The 23,713-nt window shown below is 36.8% G+C and overlaps 1 protein-coding gene across 1 annotated transcript; it reads left to right on the top strand.

Annotated features, from left to right (window-relative positions):
- The first annotated feature begins 274 nt into the window (after positions 1-274).
- LOC134545281 (isopentenyl-diphosphate Delta-isomerase 1) lies at positions 275-19,440 on the top strand. Its single transcript, XM_063388573.1, has 2 exons — positions 275-457; positions 14,911-19,440. The coding sequence occupies exon 2, from the start codon at positions 14,914-14,916 to the stop codon at positions 15,643-15,645; it is 732 nt and encodes a 243-aa protein (XP_063244643.1). The 5' UTR covers positions 275-457; positions 14,911-14,913; the 3' UTR covers positions 15,646-19,440.
- The last annotated feature ends 4,273 nt before the right edge of the window (positions 19,441-23,713 follow it).

Below are 23,713 nucleotides of genomic sequence, written 5' to 3'. Positions count from 1 at the left end.
AATTTAAGGGCCAAGTTCCGATAACAATTTGCTGCTCAAACTTTTTTTTATTGTGCTGACTGGTAACAAATTATGATAACATTTACTAAAATTTTGTTTTTAAATTTGGGCTTAATGTTAATTTGAGACACCTATGTAACGCCACCAGCAAACTACAGAACAATATAAATAAATATTGCGTGGGGAAATTGATGAATAGAATCGTTTAGAGTGGCTCGATTTCGTCCCGAACACACTAAAAGTTTCGACTTTGTTTACATCATGATCCCAACCCAACCTACCATCTCCTGTCATTTCCTAACTTCATGTTCTAGATAGCGCAGTCTTTTAAATATCAAATTAAATATAACCTTTTTGTCTATGATCAACATCATGGTGATGGTGAAATTGTTTCCGTTGTGGAAGTAACGTTTGTCGTCTCTGCATTTTATTTTTAAGATAAAACTCTAAATTGCAGGTTTGTGTATGTTAATTACATTTTCACGTACAGTTTAACCGCTAAAGTATTCGTTCACGAGCTTGGTCGAGTTAGGAATTGTTAAAAAAAAAAAATAGTGTATCACATCATCTTCCCATTTCAATACATTCCTAATTCATTCTAACCTTTGACTCAGAATATGAAAAGTTCAAAATATGTTTAGTATTCTTGTAGTAATAAGACATACTTAGATGATAAACAGCTAATGTTTAAGGTATACATGAAAAAAAGGGGGGGGGGGGGGGGGGGTAAAGTAGTGAAGTGCACTGGGTCTGCTAGGGAGGGTAAAGATAACTTTCAATGTTTCTAATATATGTGACGTGGGGCCCATTCATAGAGACAGAGGTGAAGAGTTTCGAGAAAGCACAGTTACTTGTAGCTCATTATGGGCCATTCCATGTCAAATTAACCACTGTCCTAACCTGATCTCAGATTTGTCTGAAATTTGGTATGGTGGTTGCTCTAGTAAAAACTAAGGTAAATATGTAGTTGGGCAATGTTTGTTAAAAAAAAATTAAAATTCCAAAAATAGGTAAATATGTAGTTGAGCGTTATTTGCGAAAAAAAATGTTAAAAATCCGAACATACCTTTATTGTATGCTCTTCAACTTCCTCTTTTCATTAAAAGCGGCAGAGGTAAGAAATTCCAAATACTTTAGGAGATAACGAATTTTTAAATTTCATCATATGTAGTTGAGCGGTATTTGCGAAAAAAAATGTTAAAAATCTGAAAATACACTTATTGTTTGCTCTTCAATTTCCTCTTTTCATTAAAAGTGGCGGAGATAAGAAATTCCAAATACTTTAGGAGATATCGCCGTTCTTATTTTGCTATACAAGACCTGTGTAATCATTCGACCGTCACAATTTTTTTTATTGCCATGTGTTTGTGAATGCCTAATTAATGAAAATGGTCGATTAGATCAGGTCAGTTACATTATAAATACTTTGAAACAAAGCGTACATTAAAAATAATATGAATTAATTTCAATGGTTCTTTAGTTTTAACCCTTTCCTGCCTAGAAATGTAAAAAAATTGAATTTTGTAATTTTTATTTCATTTTTATATTTAAGTAGGCATAAAAGGAGACCCTAATTTTTTACAATTTTTTAAATTTATATTTAATATGTTTTTTAATGATGGGACTTTTAAGTCCTGACAGGCATTTATCATATGTCCAGCTCAACGAACAAAAAATAGGGCGCTCCAGACTGGTGCAGCGCTGCCGTATTAGTGCTGCAACCTCTCGGCTGTCAATCGAACTTCTTCGACAACTGGCAGAGCGGAGCTATACAGGGACCCAGAGGTCCCGACAGGCAGCATGTGGTTTCAAACATGCACACAGTATTTCTATGGGGCTTCAAACATTGTGGAACTCACAAGTACCGCCAGGCAGGAAAGGGTTAAAGTATTTATAATGTAACTGACCTGACCTAACAAACCGGAACAAAGGATGAACAGTAACAACTCACGTAAAAAAATTTTTTGTTACTTATTACTTGCGCAACAATATCGAAATAACAAATAAGACTTTAAAATTAGAAACGTTAAAAACTCATGTAAGTTGGAAGCGGTAATTTAACACAGTTTTAAACAATAATGAACTAAATAATCACGTATTGGTTCATTTGAATTCTGGCCTATCACGAACAATCACGTGACATCATTTTCCAATAAAAAAATAGATACTCGTAAACAAGAAACAATGGTGATTGCCACATGAATGCACTGGTATTGTGATGAAATTTAAAAATTCAATATCTCCTAAAGTATTTGGAATTTCTTATCTCCGCCACTTTTAATGTAAAGAGGAAGTTGAAGAGCATATAATAAAGGTATTTTCGGATTTTTAACATTTGTTTTCGCAAATACCGCTGAACTACATATGATGAAATTTAAAATTTTTATATCTCCTAAAGTATTTGGAATATCTTATATTTGCCGGGTTTAATGAAAATAGGAAGTTGAAGAGCATATAATAAAAGTATTTTCGGATTTTAAATTTTTTTTTCTCGCAAATACCGCCCAACTACATATTTACCTAAAAATACTTTTATTCTATGCTTTTTAACTTCCTCTATTCATAAAACCCGGGGGAGATAAGAAATAACAAATACTTTAGGAAATATCACCGTTGTTATTTTGCAATATAAGACCTGTGCAGTCATTCGACTGCCATTTTTATTTTGCCGTGTGTTCATGAATGCCTAATTAATTTAAATGGTCGATTAGGTCAGGTCAGTTAAATTATAAATACTTTCAAACTAAGCGGACATTAAAAATAATATGAATTAATTGTAATGGTGGTTTAGTTTTAAAGTATTTATGATGTAACTGACCTGACCTAACAAACCGGGACAAAGGATGAACAGTACGAACTCACGTAATTTTTTTTTACTTATTACTTGCACAACAATATCCAAATAACATTCTCCAATAAAAAAAAATTGATACTCGTAAACAAGAAACAATGGTGAACGCCGCAAGAAAAAAAAATTTCATACTTGTAAATAGTGATGGGAGCAGTGACAAATTTTGTTCCTGTGACATGCCGTGACCAGTGACATGAAAGTCACAGGGTCAAGTCACCGTGACATTGTCACTGTTAGTGACGTGTTGCTTATTTGTAAACCCGAAGTTTTACAAACGCCTGCAGGGATCCCCCGGAAAGTATAAAATAACCTAGTTGCGATATGTTGTCGCAGTCGCTATTGTAATTGTCTCAGAGGCTTGTCATTTTCATAGTTCGTACTAAGAATCTAGTTAACTTGTGACAGTTAGTTACGTGTGAATGGTTGATATTTATTTTTAATTTTTACGGCAATCAATAGTTTAGATGTAAATAACTCTGCTTTATTAGTGAGAACTGATATTTCGTAAATGGATCAAACGAGTGCTGTGAGAAAAAAACTTAGTCCCATGTGGATGTTTTTCTCTGTTGTAAATAATGAAAAATCAATTGCAAAATGTGACTTGTGTAAGCATGAACTTTCTTTTAAAACGATAACCAGCAATTTGAAAAAACACGTGTCTAGACGACATCCTTTGATTGATTGCAACAAATATCCGAAACCGTATAAAAGACCTGCAATAAATGTGCCATTGGAGGTAAGCAATTCAAATAAAAATAAAAATAAATCTTTATTTTATTAAATACGAGGATGGGCGAACGAGTATAATATTTTCTGGAGGCGTAGTACTTTTGCGGTATTAATTGTGTACAGATTTGTAACACCTACATTTGCACTGTATATATTTAACTCCAATTGTGGTAATATTAAAGCATGCACAGTGGTCCAACCTCTTATTAAAACACATAATTTTATATTTCATTTAAACATAGTTTAAATATTGTGACTATCAACAAATTTTTTTTGTAGGAAATCAGCACCACATTAGATGACCCGGTATCAATGGAACATTCCTCAAGCAGTATACCAAATAATTATGAAATCAACAAGTATTTGCCATCATGTATAACACCTGCAGCTACTCAAATTTCGCTTCCGGGAACATCTAGTATCGATTCCACAAATAAATCATTGACAGTGCCAGTGTCAAGACATGAAAATTTGCCAGGAAAAAGTATTCAAGGAAATCTATCTCGATCAAAGCTTCCAGTCTCATCAAAGAAAAAGATAGACGAAAATTTACTAAAACTTTTTTACGCTGTATTTCCAATCATTTTCAATTGTGAAAGACAAGGGCTTCAGAGATTTTGTTAGAGAGTTAAATCCCTCATACAGTTTGCCTGACATGCACACCATTTCTCGTACTATGATACCCACACAGTACGAGAAATGTATTTTCCAGGTGAAAGAACTCATGCAAAATGTTAAAGCGATCGCTTTGACTACCGACTGTTGGACTTATGTTAATAATGACAGTTTCCTTGCCATCACAGGGCATTTTATTGATGAGACTTTTTGCCAAAAGTCTGATCTTTTGGAATGCTGTGCTCTCAGCATGTCACATACTAGCAAAAATCTGGCAGAAGAAATTAAAAGAATCGTAAGAGAATGGAACATTGAGGGCAAGGTGCTACATACTGGTAGTTTCTGACAATGCAGCTAACATAAAAGAAGCAGTGAAAGGTGATTTAGGTTGGAAACATTTGCCCTGCTTTGGACACACATTGAATTTAATTGTTGAAGATTCATTGAAGGCTGTTTCCCATATTATTGAAAAAATTAGATTAGTGGTTGGTCACTTCAGACGAAGTTCTGCAGAAAAATCAAAGTTAACTGCCTACCAAGAAAACTCAGGACAAGTGCCTAAATATTTCATCCAGGATGTTCCTACAAGATGGAACTCAACATTCCAACATGCTCCAGAGGTTTGTTGAGCTTCAAGAAGCACTGAGGTGCACTGTGGCAAACTTCGACAAGGAACTTCCATCTCTGACAATTGAAGAGTGGAAAACTGTTAGCGAGATCTGCATTGCTCTCAAGCCTTTCGAGGATGCCACAAAAACAATGAGTGGTGAGAGTTATGTTATAGCCTCCCTTTTAATTGTAATGATTAAAGGACTACTTGATGTTTATGATACACTTTTAAAGCAAAACTTCCACGCTGAAGTAAATAATGTGGAATCGAAGCTTCAAAGTGGCATAAAGATCAGATTCGCCAATTATGAAAATAGTAATACTCTGGCAGTTTATACTATTTTAGATCCCCGGCTAAAAGTTTATGGGTTTTCACAAGAAGCTGCAGTTGAAATTGCAAAGAAGATTGTAACCAACATACTGGTACAGAATAAAATTGAAAAACAAAATGTGGACAATACTTCAACAAATATTCAGCAAAGTGAAGGGCCGGTGAATGAATTTTCCATCTGGGCGTCATTTGACAAAACTGTCAGCAGTGATACCAACAGGTGCACCAACTTGAAAAGCACTTATTGAAATGTGACACTATCTTGAAGAGCTAGTTATTACAAGAAACTGTAACCCTTTGTTATGGTGGCGTGAAAATCAATTTGTCTACCCAAACTTGGCAGTTATCGTAAAAGAAAAATTTTGTATTCCAGCGACAAGTGTGCCTTGTGAAAGACTGTTTTCGAAAGCTGGATATATTTTACAAGATCGTCGTACGCGCCTTTCCACAAGAAGAGTAAGATAAATTATGTTCATAAACACAAATATTAGTGTGTTAAGCAACAATTAGAAGTGCTACTTGTTGTTGCTTGTTAGTTTATTTTGTAGCATTGCAGTATACATGCCTTTTCTACTAATAAAATTGTTACTAAGAACGGGTTAGGTTGCCAGTATATTTTATTCTGAATTTATAATTATTTATAATCATGTTTCTTCCGTCATCCTTTCAACTTTGTTTTGCTAGTTATTTTTTCCTAATATTATGTGTAATGAGTTTTTTCTATTATTTATTTAAATTTGAATATTGTATTATAATTATATATTACATTTTTATTAGAATGCAGATGTTGCATAATGGTTCTATAACAAGGGACTGTGTCTGGGGTGATGTGTAGAAAGAGAGAGGCATAAGAGGCCAGTAAGTGTGAGTGAGAACGAAACTGTGATTCCCCAGTAAGAGAGAGACTGTAACGATATTTCGTCACTGCGTGGGAACTGGAGAAGAACTACTCTCCCACGGTGTTGGAGAGAGAAGGAGAAAGTGAATCCCCTGTTTCTATGTGTGAAAATGGTTTTCAGTGTAAAATGTTGTGTTCTGATTGGCTTGTAATTGTTAGTGTGAATGAGGAGTGTATGTGATTGGTCGGTGAGGTCATGTGACTGCCCTTCCTACGTGGAGGAACCAGTGCCATGATCTCGTCAGTCGTCTGTCGATCACTGCACAAGGAGGGCGCGTTCGGTGGCTTCTCGCCAAATATGTAGGAGAATTGTGGAATAGAAAATTTAACGTTGTTGGTCAGAGCCATGCCGAGTTTTAAGTTAACCTCACATTTTTATTTCCATTCGGCCATTTAATTAGAAACTGTGACCATCTGCGTCTGCATTTTGGCTCGTGGCGACTGTGTTTCGCCAGGTGCGGCCAGGTTTTGGGCCTCACTAGTTGTGTACTTCAAGTAACTTTTTACTGAAGGACTTAATCTACGTTTGTTTTTTTTCTGCTTAATTTTCATCGCCCGAGCAAAAAGCAATTATCGACAATTGGATGGATGACCTGAACGCGTGAGAAAAATATTGAAAGTGATTGTATTCATTTGTTCGTCTTTCAGACAGTAAAACAAAAAACTCTCAAATGAAAAAGAAAGAAAATGTTTTTATTTCATTAAGTGAAGTGTAATAATTTGTATTAATTGCACATTTGTACCTAGTATTTGAAATATTATATTTTAATTTATGTATAATGTGTTGTTTTATGTTTTGCAGATTAAAACAAAGCAATTTTGTAAAGTAGGTAGAGATTCTAGAAATAATTTATTCAAATATATATATATATATATATATATATATATATATATATATATATATATATATATATATATATATAAGTTCCGACATGGAATTGAAAGAATTATGACCTTAATTTAACTAAAAACTTGTTTAACTTTGACATTATTATTTGTAATTCATAATTGAAATTTTATCAATAGGCTAATTATAGTGTAACATAATCTCCTAATAATTGTATATTTTTATATATGTGACATACAACATGATAAACCAAATTAGTTCATAGTTTATTGGAATTATTAACTATGCATTTTTACAAATGAAATAGATTCACAAATGATTTTGAACAGAGTAACTGGACACAGCAGTCATTAATTTTCCTGCGCCGTTACTCTTAGCGACCTGCGACCCACGCTGCAGCGACTCGCACCGCAGTGACACACCTGCAGCGACTCACGCCAGTGACACGCTCTGCAGCGACACGTGACCCGTGGTGCAGCGACATGCCAACCGCGCCGATACTCTTAGCGACCTGCGACCCACGCCGCAGCGACTCGCACCGCGGTGACACACTCGTAGCGACACGTGACCTGTGACACGCATCGCAGCGACATGCGATCCGTTCCAAGGAAGCGCGAAGAGATGTGACATTGACCCTGTTACTTATAGCTAAAGTCACCACCGTGACACATGACATTGCAGTCGCCGCGACAAAGTCACCGTGACAGTAAATGTTCTCCATCCTTACTCGTAAACAAGAAACAATTGTGAATGCCGCATGAGTGCACAGGTATTGTGATGAAAATTAAAAATTTTGATATCTCCTAAAGTATTTGGAATTTCTTATCTCCGATGGGTTTAATGAAAAGAGGAAGTTAAAGAGCATAGAATAAAAGTATTTTCGGATTAAATTATTTTTTTTTTAAACACATATCGCCTAATTACATATTTACCAAAACTAATTTAGAGCAATTTATTTTTTTTTTTTTTTCTTTTCTGGTTTTTTAGTTGTACAATTTCAAAAATGGCAAAAATTCGGGGTTTAATAAAGTTGGAACAGTGAAAATAGGCTCATTGCTTAGCTAATTTGATATACAGCATGTTCATTAAAAAAAAAAATCAATTTTCAAAAACTTAAATTATATATTGTTACGACCGTGACATTGGTCGGGACATGTGCAGGTGCAGAGCTGGCTGGCGACTGCCGCAATATGATATGTGCCACGCGCGCCTGGAAGATTACAAGGATTGTCGCTTTCCCCCCTCCTTCCCACCACTCCCCGCGCGGCGCCTTGCCTTTGACACGTAACTGACACTGGACAGCTGGGAGTTGCGCGAGCCGCCGACACGTGTTTTCGAGAGATTTCTGCCGTCGGGACGGCTCGCGATGACGCGACAGGCCCCGGCCGCTCTCGTGAGTTCTGGAATTTCCCTGGGGCCTATAATAGGTCCGAGGAAGTCAGTCGGAGTGGAGTTCGAAGTGTTCTGTCGGGAGTTCTCCCGCGGCGGAGTTTCCGGGCGATAGTGCCGCGGTTGTGGCAGAGTGGCGAAGTCCTTGGACGAAGGTTCCAGGGCAGGGAGTGAGAGAGTTCAGTGGAGTTTCCGGGCGATAAAGTCGCGGGCGCGGCGGAGTCCCGAGTGAAGTTCCGAGCGAGGCGTCGAGTGGGATCTCGGCAAAGGGTGTGACGGCGACGGCGGAGTTTGGCGACGGAGTCCCATGGCGGAGACCCACGAGGGGTGCTGCGGTGAGAGTTGCGTCAGAGGTGCGGCCCAGCGAGGTGTGCGGAACGAGTGACTCGGGATTTGACATTTCTTTAAGTGTAATTAAATATTTGCCAATTTAGAAGATTATTTGTAAGTGACAAGTAGAGGTAATAAATAAAACTGTGTGTGTGATAAAAATCTTTAATTGGGCTATCCTTTACGAACCCGCGGTAAATCGTAACATTTTGGTGTCAGAAGTGGGATAGCCCTAATTAATAGATTTAGGATTCAGTTACATTATTAGAATAAAAGTTGAGGATAGAATTTAGTTTTTGAGAATATAGTTAGTGTTTAGAACTTTAGTGAATTTGAAATTTTCTAGAGTTAGTTTGAGTATACTGTAGTCAATGATAGTTTTGAATGTAATCGAGTTATTGTTAGTTTAATTAGAACGTTCGGCTAGGTCATTTAAAATTAAGAAGAGTATAATTTAAAAATAATTATTTAGGTTAATAAATTAGTAAACGTTTTAGAGAGAAATGGCTGCTGAAGAGATTAGTGTAGAAGATAGGGAGATAAGGGTTGCCCTAGAAGTGATCTTTAATAAAATGAAAGAAATTGTAACCAAAATCAAGAACTTTAGGGAAGAAATGAAGAGTGGAAGGAAGGAGAGTCATAACCACCATGAAGAAAAGAAGAGCTGGTCAAATAATAACCTAGAGGAAATGAAGAAGTGTCAGGATGAAATGAAGAATGGCCAAGAAGAAATGAAGACTGAAGTGAAGATAAGCATAGAAGAGAAAAACAGCAAAGAGAAGAACTGCGAACAGAAGACCGGTCAGGAGAAGAACAGAAAAATGAAGAACAGCCAAGATGAGAACAGCGAACAGAAGAACAGTGAAGAGAAGAACAGCAAAGAGAATAACAGTGAAGAGAAGAACAACAAAGATAAGACTAGCGAAGAGAAGACCAGCGAAGAGGATACCTGCCGAGAGGAGACCAGCCAAGAGGAAAACAGTCAAGAGAACAGTGAAGAGAACAGCGAAGAGAGCAGCGAAGAACACTGTGAAGTGGACATTAGCCAAGGAGAGGAGAACAGCCAGGACATGAAGATGAAAGAAGAGCTGAAGAAAAACACAGAAGTAGTGAAGATGAGTTACAAAGTAAGGAATATTGAACAAGAATAAATGAAGATAAACCAAAGAGAGAGGGCAAAATGCACACAAGAGCTGAATAAAAGCCGAGAAGAGATGTACATGAGTCAAGAAGAGATAGAGAAGTGCAAAGAAGAAATGAAGAAAGACCAAGAAGAGACACAGGAAGACCTAGAAGAGGTGAAGAAGGACCAAGAACAGGGGAAGAAAGATCGAGAAGAGAAAATGAGAACACAAAGAGTGAAGAAGATGGTGCAAGGAGTAACTGAGTGCAGTCCAGACGATATTCATAAGAACGAAGAGGGAATGAGGAACCAAGAAGAGACGAAGAAGAGCTGGGAAGAAATTCTTTGTGAACGAGTAGCTACGAGAGAAGAAACGGAGAGAAAAAAGGAAGAAACAAGCGAACCATTGGGAGGCAACGAGCAATCCTCTCAAGAGTATCGGGTCCGTCCGAGGCAACGGTCGGCCCGTCTCGGGCAGCTGGCTGAACGACATGGGGCATCTGCGATGCAGAAGTGTCGCCGGGTGACAAGAGAAGCTACGTCTACTGCGAGAGAGGGTTACCTGGTGAGACTGTACAGCTCGTGATGGAGGAAAGGCAGGAGGCCTAAACTTCGAGTAGCATGGGGACCTCTAGGAGGAGATGCATTCCCTGTACGAGACGAACAGGTTTAAGGAGGGGGAAATGTTACGACCGGGACATTGGCCGGGACATATGCAGGTGCAGAGCTGGCTGGCGACTGCCGCAATATGATATGTGCCACGCCCGCCTGGAAGATAGCAAGGATTGTCGCTTTCCCCCCTCCTTCCCACCACTCCCCGCGCGGCGCCCTGCCTTTGACACGTAACTGACACTGGACAGCTGGGAGTTGCGCGAGCTGCCGACACGTGTTTTCAAGAGATTTCTGCCGTCGGGACGGCTCGCGATGACGCGACAGTCCCCGGCCGCTCTCGTGAGTTCTGGAATTTCCCTGGGGCCTATATATAGGCCCGAGGAAGTCAGTCGGAGTGGAGTTCGAAGTGTTCTGTCGGGAGTTCTCCCGCGGCGGAGTTTCCAGGCGATAGTGCCGCGGTTGCGGCAGAGTGGCGAAGTCCTTGGACGAAGGTTCCAGGGCAGGGAGTGAGAGAGTTCAGTGGAGTCGGGAGTTTTCCCGCGGTGGAGTTTCCGGGCGATAGAGTCGCGGGCGCGGCGGAGTCCCGAGTGAAGTTCCGAGCGAGGCGTCGAGTGGGATCTCGGCGAAGGGTGTGACGGCGACGGCGGAGTGTGGCGACGGAGTCCCGCGGCGGAGACCCACGAGGGGTGCTGCGGTGAGAGTTGCGCCAGAGGTGCGGCCCAGCGAGGTGTGTGGAACGAGTGACTGGGGAATAGACCTTTCTTTAAGTGTAATTAATTATTTGCCAATTTAGAAGATTATTTGTAAGTGACAAGTAGTGGTAATAAATAAAACTGTGTGTGTGATAAAAATCTTTAATTGGGCTATCCTTTACGAACCCGTGGTAAATCGTAACAATATGTTAAAGAACAACCTGTAAATTCAACAATAAAGTTTGCCTTTAAATATCAATTATCAATTAGTATAATTAATATTTTTTATTTGGGAAAAAACAAATTGTGTTTTTCATATGCATGTTTTTGAAAACATGTAGTTAAAAAATTATTGTAGCTTATGAACAAGTAGAACAACTCCAGTTCTGACTCTGAACTGCACTGCAAATTGTTTTAATTGTTGAAATTGAACTGTCTGGTGATTCACATTGTGTAATACACATTAAAAAAAAATTTAGAACACTATAAATATTGCATATTTTTGAAAATAGTTTACACCGTACAAACCATCTGTAAGGTTGGTGGTTGAAGGTTGAACTCTTAGAATAAGTCTTGAACGTAGAAGCATTTCACTACGCGAAAGGGTGCGTGTTCTTCCAATGGTAGTTTTTGGATTGAATGTTGCCTTAATGTTACTGATATGTAAAATGTCAAGATGGCAAGGAAATGAGAATAATGCTGCCGGTTCATGTGGATGCAAAAATCTCATCTTTTTCTTAACTTTTATCAAGTACACAAGCCATCCACCAATGGTCGTCATATTTACGGGCAATATATCCACCATGTGTTATTTTATTGATGTCTAAATTAGTAACCAGCACAACTTTACTTTTGTCTGAGTCTGAGTATAGTTTGGTCTTGATTTTGTTTTTCGTCAGAGGAATGAAAGAGTATAACTTCAGTGTTCCAATGATTATATAACATTTGTAAAATCTTTCTTTGAGGCTAAGTTCATGTCTTAAATGGTCTCCTGGAGTAGAAAACTGAAAGTGAATGCCTATAATATTTTCCTTAGCAAACAAGTAAAACTGTTCAGGGCTCAGGATCTGGTCAGAGAGAGGTCATTGAAGACTTGCACCAGCTGTTAGTCTCTTGACAGTCCCGCCCACACCATCACTGGCTCCTTTTCCATGGGCAGTAGCAGAAAAATGCCATTCAGCATTGATTCCGAAATCTTCTTCATGATGGCATAAATTAATTTTAAAAAAAAATTTTTATTCTTATACTGATCTGCCTGAAAAACAGAACATTTTGGTAGGTTTCTTACCAAAATGGCCAGTTAAAAAGTCAATTTAATATGATTGGAATAGATGCACTGCTACTGTGTCATGGCTGAAATGTTCAGATATTACAACATGACTGTTGTATTTGATTTTTTACCCTCATTGTAATGAAGCAACAAAAGGGTGGGCAGTTGCTTGTGTTCATCTAATGGTAACCTTAAACCTAATCTTGTATAATAAATGTGTAATTTTCTGAAAATTAGATTGTTGTGTTGCAATAAAGGAGTGTCGTTTTAGCAAGTCCAACTTGTCAATTAAAGCAATCGATAAACTCTTCTGTTGGTTGTACAATCGTTTCTAAATAAGTGCTATCAACTGTAACCCACTTATTGTGTTATCTGGTCAATAATGTTGTTAGAGTCCAGTATTGTCCAGATCCAGGTCAGAATTAACACTCATTGAAGTAGCAGCAAGACAAAGGGGGATTGCACATAACTCTAGCAATACAATACTTGTATGTTACTTCTTTTTTGGTCAACTTGGATATTCTGCAACCATTCAGCTTTAGTTAAAAGTTCTGATATGTTGTACAGACACAAACATTGTGCATGCCACTTCCACCTAGTAACAAACAGTTTTTAGGCCTTAGTTCAGCAAACTTTGAGAAACCTACTTGAACATCTGTGAACTGATCTTTAAACTTTGCATAAATTTATTTTAGGTTACTGAAACTAATCTTTTTTGTACTTGTGTTTTTCCCCATAAGTTACTGTTACAACAAAGTATTCTATGTCGTCAGAGCAATAGAAGTTCTTCACCAATGCAAAAGTCATTTTATCAAGGACTTTTCCAGATTTTGGGTTGGCTGATGCCAACATTCCTTTCTCATTAACTAGCTCTTTAACTTTCCTGACCATATAGTTTGAACATGAAAACTCTTCCTGAATTTTTGCTGCTGGCCAACTTTTACGTAAAACTGTTAAAACTGTTATTTTCTCACTTCTGGAAGTACAATTTTGAAGTTTTTTTGTAACGGAAGAATAATTTCAGATTCAGATGTGTCTGCTTCTTCCTTTTCTGGTACATTTTACTGCAGAGGATAACTTTTCAGTTTTAGTTTTTGTATAGTTATTTTCAGCTAAATGCTTTTTCTTAATCTCTGTCATCCAATATTTGCAAACAGTTGTTCAAACTGTCTACAACAACATCAGTTATTACGTGCTTTGTTGAATCTAGTTAATTGTGAGAGCTCTGGGTTTTCGGATCAAAATCTAATTATGGTTGAGGCTTAGTTACAATTTTTGATATTTGTCACAAAAATTTTGGGTCAGCACTAAATAAGGTAATTTGTGTATCATACACTCATTAACATTTTTTAGGTTCTTCTTGTGATTCTTATGACCTTTCTCATTTGATGGATTACAGCATAATGCAGAAACTTTTGGCATTGTCGATAATTTGCTATAATACAGTGTTTTAGCGTAGCTTTAAAAACTGAATCAGAAAATAAACTTATAAACACAAAACATAAAGTTAATATTTTGAAGTATAGGCCTATGGTTATAACTAATATTCACTGGTCAAAGTATAGATTAGAGTCCTACAAATTGCTACATTTAGTACATTATTATCACATTTGATCTAAAACATATTTTTTTTTTAAACAATTTAACCTAACCATTTGCCACTTCACACTACAAACTAACTTCTATAAGAGGTTATGTCAAGAATTGGAGAGAAACAAAGAAACCTTGACAATTCAGCTGATTTTCACATTTCTCTGTAGCCCTAAACAACCTTTAATCTTATTTAACCTAGAACCCCAGGGAGAGTACAATAAGAAGAAAACAAACAGTGAATTCCTACGGAAAAATAGCAACACTCTTATACTTAAAATTGTGTTTTTTTTAATATGATCCCAAAGGCATTAATAATGAAATTTCAGCATTTATAGACAGTAAGTTGTTCTTTAACATATATTATTTTCGGAATTTTAGAAATTCAGTTTTACAAAAACCAGTGCCTACAATTTTTCAAAAAAGTTGTTGAAAACTGAACTTTTTTTTAATGTGGTCATGCTGTATATCAAATCGAAGCCCAGAAAATTATCTTAAAAAAAAAATAGCCTATATTGTTTCAGGTTTATTAGAACTCGACCTATAAAGAAATAAAAATTTGCTCATGAGCGAAAAACCTAAAATTTTGGCCATTTTTTAAATTGCACAACTCAAAAACCAGAAGAGATGAAAATAAAATAAAAATTATTTTGAGTTAGAATTTACTAGGGCTACCACCATACCAAGTTTCAGAAAAATCTGAGAAGGTTTGGTTGAAAACAGTATTTATTTTGGTTGATTTGACATGGAATGGCCCTTATTTACCTTTGAATAAAATTAATTTTTCATAATTTTATGCAGTTGCATTAAATGTGAACCAATTTTGTAATTTCTTGAGATTTTTTCCTCTGATTTTAATACTTGTGAGTTTCCTAGTCATCTGCAAATAATATTTACTTATTGACAGGAACTATGTAGGTGGTTCAGTCATTTATATATAGACCTATTGGTATTAACTTTTTTTTAGTGTGTTAGCCTGCAAGGTAATTGTTTGGGTGATGCTAAACACAGCAGTTAATTGCAGGTTATGGCTCCTCTCAGAAGGATGGCGACGGCTGTGTGCCAAGCTGTGCGTAGGAACTATGCTGTGTCGGCACCCGAGCAGCTCGACCGGTGTCAGGAGGCGGCGCTCAAAGAAAACTGCATCGTGGTGGATGAGGACGACCGTGCAGTGGGGCACGCGACCAAGCGCGAGTGCCATCGCGTCGACGCAAGAGGAGCTCTGGTCCTGCACCGGGCCTTCAGCGTGTTCTTGTTCAACTCGAGAGAGGAGCTGCTGCTGCAGAAGCGCTCGTCGCACAAGATCACCTTCCCGAGCTGCTACACGAACGCATGCTGCAGTCACCCGCTGTTCGACATCCCGGCGGAGCGGGAGGAAGAGGCTGCCCTGGGGGTGCGTTTGGCAGCACGGCGGCGCCTGCAGCACGAGCTGGGTGTGTCCCCTGATGACGTTCCCGTGGACAGCCTGCGGTACCTCACCAGGATACACTACAGGGCCGAGATGGACGGTGGCTGGGGCGAGCACGAGATAGACTACGTCCTCATCCTGCACCGAGACGTGACACTTGACCCCAACCCGGAGGAGGTCAGCGACGTGCTGTATGTGGACCGCGGTGGCTTGGATGCGCTGGTCTCAGCAGGGGAGGAGCCTCTGTCGCCGTGGTTTAGGCTCATAGCCCAGAGCCACCTGCGTTCCTGGTGGGACAACCTGCACCAGCTCGATCGATACCAGGACCACGAGACGATCCACAGGTTCTGAATGCGGGCTGGCTGCTGTCCTTGCTACAAAGTTATATGTTTGTTACCATTAATTTGATAAAGAGAGAATTTGTTTGTGTCACTAAGATTGGTTGGAATTGTTTGGTCACTATTTAAACTGCACCACAGTTTGTGTGATTCCTCTTAAAGCTTACTAAGGTTTCTGGATTCTGTTACGTGTTAAAAATCATAGAAAGCAGTTCACACATTATTATTATTATTATTATTATTATTATTATTATTATTATGCATACTGGCAAAGCCTACTTGTATAGCAAGACAATTCTGGTTCATACAATGATAGAGAAATAATTAATTAATTACATTGCAAATACTAATATTAGTTAATTTAGTTATAGATTGCTGAAAACTATTTTTGCTTTTCAACATCATTTTCTTTAAATATTAGTTGTAGCTCAAAACCATTTCAAACCTCAATAAACAAACAATTTTAGTACATCAATAACTTAGAAGCAGGTACTACTTTCAATAAAATGTTGCCTCTCGCTTAAGTTTGATATTTGTGATAGCTGTTGATATGTGCTATAAAAATATGCTGTGCTATAAAAATATGCTCTCATTGCAACAAACTTGAATAGCTAGTCCGTATCATGTATCAAAAGTTTATTCCTTGATACTGGTGGCATGATCCTGTATGATTGATCCTGTGGTACATGATACTTTCTGTTTTAAAGTAGTATGTCAAAAGATCCTGGACATAACAAAAATATTACAATAAAAACAATGTTAGGAAGTGAAAAAAATTCATTTTTGTTATATTCAGGATCTTTCAATGTACTAAATTAAAACAGCAAGCATCATGTACCACAGAATCATTGCATTCAAGGTCATGCCAATAGAATCAAAGGAGAGACTTTGATACATCATACAAAACTTTTACCGCTAGTGTTGTAGGAATAAAAAATAGCACTACCAGCCAGTAGTTTTGATACTTTTTTTTTACTTTTTGTACAAGTATTTATCAGGTGGTGCCCAAATATGCATTACCTACTGTAGATCTGGCAGTCCTTCACCACCTACCTCAAAAAGTGTTTAATTTTCTAAGTACATAAGTCATCCATTTTGAACATTCTTTCATGGTGTATAAAATAGGCAAACATGTTTAAGTAGCTAAGAAATTTGGTTTTTGAAGTTTATGTGACATCAAATATTTAGTCTCTTTGGTGTTGCAAATTTATATTTTTTTTTATATTTAAGGGTCCTAGTGGTGTTACGAGTGCAATATTGTTATGCACTAAACAAAACACATTTTAGATTATGTTGGAATATAATTCCCAAAATGTCCTGCGTACTACATATCACAAAAATTAATGCGGAATTACAATAGCCTGTCACCTCCGTCTATCAATCACGTGACCTGCAGCCAATTGATAGTCTGAAAAATTATATCCATCTGCAGAGCTGCCAACCTCAAATCACACCCATCAGTAATGGCAATTAGGTATATGAAAAAAGTACGCGTAAATCATGCACGATAAATTTTTCATTGGGCATTATAACTTATAGGCTTGCCATACGTCCCGGTTTGACCGGGACAGTCCCGGTTTGAAGCTGTTGTCCCGGTGTCCAGGCCGGTTTTGTCCGTGTCCCGGTCAGCGGTAAGTAACAACGAAAAAATTGTATTAAAAAAATGGAAACAGGTTGAACAGAACTACCAGCCAATATACGCAGCTCTTTAATCACTTCTCTGTTCAAGGGGTCAACTTTCCAAATCTTGGCAGGGTTTTAGAATAGATGTTTTGTTTGCCAGGTACATCGGCAATTATTGTAGAAAGAAAAATTTTCATTAGTGAACAACGCTTTGGGGAGACAGGGATTTTTTTTTCGACACGCAAAGTAAATTTGCATTCCTATTGCTCAGACTTTTATGAACTATTTAGAAGTAAAAAGTAAATGTTAAAAGAATTACTTTCAAGTCTGTCTGAACTGTTTGGAATGGGGAAATAACTTTTTTGTTTTGTTTTATTAACATATGAATACTAATTTAATGTAAATAATTTTAATGTAAAACATAATACAAAAAAGTTGTCCGAAAAATGTGTTTATCTTTATGGGAATTTCAAGGTTTAATTTTTAACATAATTTTTCCCAGGGGCTGTCCCAAACCCCCCCCCCCCCCCCCCCCCCCGGGTCAATCCGCTGTCCCGGTTTGGCTCGGAGAAGTTATGGCAAGCCTAATTATAACACACCCACAAGATAAAACAGGGACAATAATATGCAAAAGAAAAAGAAAAATATGAATACAATGCAAATTAATGAATAAAAAAAATCTATTTGAACAATACAATCATCTGAATATGTAAGAAATATTAATAATTTTACTGGATATTTTTAATCTTCAATTCAAAGTATTCAAAGTTAAACTTTAAAACAACTGTATTTTTATTTGCTTCTTTTATCCTGGTTGGATAAGAAATGTCATGTAAACAAACAACAAGACAAACACAAGGACTTGTAAACAATAACTGCGTTCGTTACTTTCGTTTCTTCAGGTGTAGAGAAAAAACGAAGATATAGATTTACTGCTCGTCACGGCTTTAAAATGTTCTGCATGTTTCTTTGATTCAATATGCCGTTTACAGTCATCCCTTCCACCATGTGCAATCGAAAAGTCACACGTGCATACATTACAAAACCGTGGCGTTCCAAACATTTGAAAACGACAAGCATGGCCATTCTTTTGAATATTTAAGTCGAAAGTTCTGAAGACTTGCGTGTTTTTTTTTTCTTTCCAGATACACATTATTCTGTCACACGCTTCATTTCTACAACCGGCACTGAAGAACACAACACTATCGAAAAACATAAAAAAATTTCACGTCTGTAGACACGACAAAAACCGGACAAAAACACTATGATGAAAAAAATGGCTTTCAAGAAATAAAATAACACAACACAGGTTAGCCAAAGTACCGTACAAAAATTATCGTGATGTAAGTAGCCTTCAAACGATAAGTCCGAGAATATGTACTAGCTGTATCGTACAACGGACGTAATACCATCCCATTATTATTTAAAAACACGAGAATTAACTTACTTATTTCGACAGTACATCGTACATGCGCACACTTACTAGTTCTATTATTTGAGCAACCAAGCGATGTATTGAAACTGCGTTCACGAAACACGCACAGCAGAAACGGAATTTTCTCCGTTACCATGCAACACAAAGCCTCGTTTCCGTAATAAACCAGCGATGTTCCGTAATTCCGTAATTCGGGGTTAAAATCCGTAATAATTACGGAAAATCCGTAATGGTTGGCAGCTCTGCATCTGTCAAAAACTTGGCAAGCTCTAACTTTTGATGGATGGATGGATTATGTCTGGTTTTGGCAGTGTCAGTCAATTGTTACCAGAATATACGCCTGTGGTGTTTTTATAGGTCATTCAGATGTTTTATATAATAACATTGAGGTTCTTAAAACTCATGTCCAAAAAATTTTTCACGGCTGTGAATTTTTCGAGGAAATGCTAATAGAATACGCACAAACACAACAAATAAAAACTATATAAATCTCCGAGAGAAAAACATGGATTGTTGGCAGCACTTATTTGGGAAAATATTCTGATGGACGGATAAAGTCAAGTTGTAAATTGCTCGGCTAGACGCGTGGCATTGGACAAAAGAATGACGGACACAAGTGACGGGCTGTTCTAATTCCATCTTCACTATGAAGCAACTTGTATATCTATACTATAAACTGCATGTTTCATCTTAATACTATGTATGTATATATGAAAACATACTCATTGAATAAAATATTAAGTAAGGCCACGTTTGAGAACATCACTGAAGTTTATTTTAAGTAGTTTTCCAGCACTTTTGATCTTGATTGTAGGTGTTTAGTGGCCAGAGTTAATCTTATCAATCAGCCTTGAAAACGGCTGCAACAAGGCATTCCCAAATGTTGGGCAAACTATCGCATTGACAGACTGTCAACCCAGAAAACAAGCAGTAGTTACACTCTTAGTGTAATAAGTAATAATGGAACAGTTGAATGGTACATATTAGTATATGATTATTTTTATGGTTGAAAAAAAAAAACAGCTATTTGAACAAAAATTAGTGAGTTCAAGTTCTGTTTAGTACATTGCAAGACATGTTTCAATATAAATTCACAATTTTAATTTCTTGCTTACATTTTTTTAAGATAGATTTAAGTACATTTATTGTTTGCTTATTTATGTTGTATGGAAAAAAAATCTCTCATTTTGTGTAAATTGTTTGTGTGGGGAAAAAGAATCTATATTTATGTGGTAATGTGTGTTTTGTTGGTTGCATTTTTCTTGTAAAGTATTTTTTAAATGCATTTAAAAGTAATAACTTGATGGATATTGTTTTAACCCTATTCTGTACCTGTAATAAAAATATTTTGGTAGCTATGGTATCTTGATTATGTTCCTTGGCTTTGTTAGCTCTGCTCTAGACGGTGGCAGTGAAAGGGTGGTTGAGAATGTTGGATGACAGTAATGCTATGCCAAGAGGTGCCTATACACTATCCTGCGTAGGCCCATATTTTTTTGTAAACTTAAACACAACTCATGATGCCTATATCTGTTCCTCCCAACCTTAGCTACCAGTATACACAGGACTGAAATAACGTAGCTATCTCTAATAGGTAGTAGACATCTGTGAATTGTGATTTTCAGTTCGAATCGAATTTCAAAAAAATTCACGACTTTCAAATTTTTTTCTAATTGAATTTGGGAATATTTATTAAAATAACATAGATCATAAAAAATTTTTAACATGCCGCCTTTGAAAAACTTGTCACATAATTCACAGTTTAAATCAAGTAACTAAAATTAAAGTGAGACTATTTTGAAGAAGCACAACCAGATTCTCAAAAATTAAAAAATATATATATATGTCTATAAATCACTTCGCAAATCATTTCAAATTGTCATGGAGAAAGGCGAGTTCATCGACATGGTGCGGCAACAACAATTCTCTGAGGCTGGTAACTATGTTGCCTACTGTAGAGAAAACTCTCTCACTTGCCACCTTATTTAGCATGTTTGACTTTCAAGGAAAAAAAATATTAATAAAAATATCACAGCATAAGGAAGTGGTACAAAAGAAAAAAAAATTGGTTGTCTGTAAAGTCGGTTTATGGACGATAGTTTAACGTGACGTCATAACAAAACATTGATGAAATGATTGCATACTTTTATGAATAAAATTGAATCTACAATTTAATTGATGAATTTACTTTTATTTGCACTCATTAATTCAAATATGTTTATTACTTTAACGAAGAGATTATTTTGACTATAACATTTATACATGTTTGCTATTTAACTTCTTCCAATGTGTGTTATTCTGTTAAGGATAGGACGATTATAGGAAAAGTAGGAAACGAGTGTTTCAAGTTTAATGCACCTCGAAAAAGTCAAATCGATGGTTGTTCCAATCGAGTGGAAGAGAGATAGATGCGGCGCAAGCGTACAATGAGCGAAACGGGACACAACGCAACGGGACAAAGTGCGTTATGGGGCACTTTTTCGTGCGTGCAGCCGGCGTTCTTCGATTTATTAGACGTCACGTAAAAAAAAAAAAAAATTACCGTTTTTATCGCGTAAGCATGGCACATTTTATTCTAAAATCAAGTTTATAATTAAGGGTGAGACCGTGGGTTCACTCTTAGCTGAGTTTTGAAATAAACAAACACCGTCGTATCACTGCGCCGAGTCAGCAAGTGATAGGCTGAATTCATCTTGCGCGTCAAGCACTAGTTCCAACACACAAACTTCAGTACAGTCGGTGCTAATAAAATAACGGAGACTTAATATAACAGCAAGCACCATAGCAGTTTGTTCAGCGTAGGTGGTTCATTTGCTAAGAAAAAACTATGCACTTTACGCCTAATAGCCATCTTCACAAAATCATCACAAGTTTTGATAACAGGATACTCAAGTTTCCTTTTCTTCCCGGGAGTTGTTAATGTCCCAGTGTCCTGTCATTCTTTCCTTGCACGAAGCACACTGCTCTTCAGAAACACTCGTAATTTCCGCAGTTATACTCGTGATTTCGTTCACACGACAATCCGGATATTTGTCTGAAAATGTTTTAAAAACATTCAACACAATAGTTTTCTGTGGACTTTTCAAAGGCTTTACCGTTCTGTGCTTTACAAAACCTTGTCCGGTATAAGCCATAACAAACCGTGCGCGCGCGAATCCGAAATACAACTGTTGCGCCGGGTATCAACTGTACACTGTACACACGGCGTCTGCTAACATAATTGTAAGTAAATACTTGCTGACACATTTAACTGTATTGGATATTAATGGTGAAACGCTATAATGCTATATAACAATTGTTATAAAAAAGGCAGTGTAAAAATACTTACAAATGGTACGTAACCAAGGGACTATTTCTTGCACACGAATAATGTGCGCGGCGGGCGGCAGCCAATGAAAATGTTTGTTTACAAGAGGCTTTGATTATTCCAAAACTCAGGTAAGAGTGAACGGAGAATACTAATATGAAAAAAAAATGTAAAGTAATCCATAAAAACAAAACCTATTCATGGAAAGTACGTTTATTTAAAAAGTAGACTTTGCGAAAGCAAGCTAAATAATTTAAATTAATGAGTGGTGCAATAAAACCATTTTATTCAACGTAAAAAAAAACGTAACAAGAACGTAATTTGTAACTATAAGCATAACGATCATGCGGGTTAACTCGGTAACTGACAGAGCGCACGCGCGCATGCAATCTGCGAGCTATCGATATAAATTTTCGACTACGTGCGCGCGCTCTATACAGGAATACAGGAATCAACACAACCAAACTGGCGCTGTTTACGTTTTTATAAGCGGTATAAAGCGACTCCCGAGACGTTACAGATGAAGTTTTTAACTTTTAAAAACGTCTTTAAAACACGATTTACACATCAGATTACGTTGTAATAGGATTAATTAAGTTAGTAAGCAGTTTTATCAGAACGAACGGCGTAAACTGCGTAAAGCAATAGGGGTGTTGTAAACAACGGGAATTTATTGCATTACATCAAATGAGGTTAAAACAGGACAGAAATAAAATGGTTCAAATAACGTGAAAACGTAAATAACGGTAACGTAAATAAGGGGTTTCGATGTATAATTTTTTGTAAGTGGAAGATGTAATCGTCCATTTACATTTCTTTTAAAAATGGGGGAGGAGGATGTCAAGTCGAATTATTGTAAAATGAATTCGATTTGAATTTACGACTCGAATATCAAAAAATTCGAACTCGAATTCGGAAATTTTGAATATTTGCAGAACCCTAATTAGGTAGTAACATTTTTTTTCTGAGTCTAAAGAAAGGTTTACTCTAGTCTGATACCTAACCATACGGTACCTAAATAATTTATTTTATTTCCTTAACACTATCACACCCTATCAAGTCTTTAATTTCACAAAGAGGGATGACAGGAGATAAAGTAAATTTAATTAATTTAAGGGAATATAATATTTTATCATCTAGTCTGATTGAAATAAAACTTAAATTGTTTTTCACCAAATAAGGTTGACCTTAACACTTAGCGATCCCTAAATCTGAATGAGTCGACTTGGGCTTAAGTTTGAGTTGTACATACTTTACAAACTTTCCGAAAGTTTAACTTGCCCGAGATTAAACTTTGCTGTCTCAAATTTGTCTACAGAGCGGCCTAATGGCTGCGGAAATGCCATAACCGTAGTCTTCTGTTATTGAACAGTAAAATGAGTTTTCATATTGTTCTAAAAGAAAAATGTTTCAATAGCTTGAAATTATACATGGTGGCCACTCACAGTCACCAAAAATATTCCCTGATTTTCCCCTGATTTCCCTGATTAAAAATTCAAAATTTCCCTGATATTTACAATTACAAAAAAACATACTTTTGATGAAAAAATATAATATTATAGAAAGAGATTACTCATATTTTAGCACCCTGCTGTATTTTCTTCATTATATACATACGGAAGTTCGTTAAATAACAAATACATTTTAAATGTCACTTTACATTATAGCGTCCCGTTCAATGACCTGCAGTCTGTGTTTTGTTTTATGTAATGGGGT

The sequence above is a fragment of the Bacillus rossius genome, chromosome 1 (genome assembly GCF_032445375.1).
Source record: "Bacillus rossius redtenbacheri isolate Brsri chromosome 1, Brsri_v3, whole genome shotgun sequence".
Lineage (NCBI taxonomy): Eukaryota > Metazoa > Arthropoda > Insecta > Phasmatodea > Bacillidae > Bacillus > Bacillus rossius.
Note: the sequence above shows the minus strand (reverse complement) of the source record. Positions and strands in the feature narration are given on the sequence as shown.

Coding starts and splice junctions, on each gene's coding strand:
- LOC134545281 (XM_063388573.1), top strand. CDS start 14,914: ATGGCTCCTCTCAGAAGGATGGCGACGGCTGTGTGCCAAGCTGTGCGT.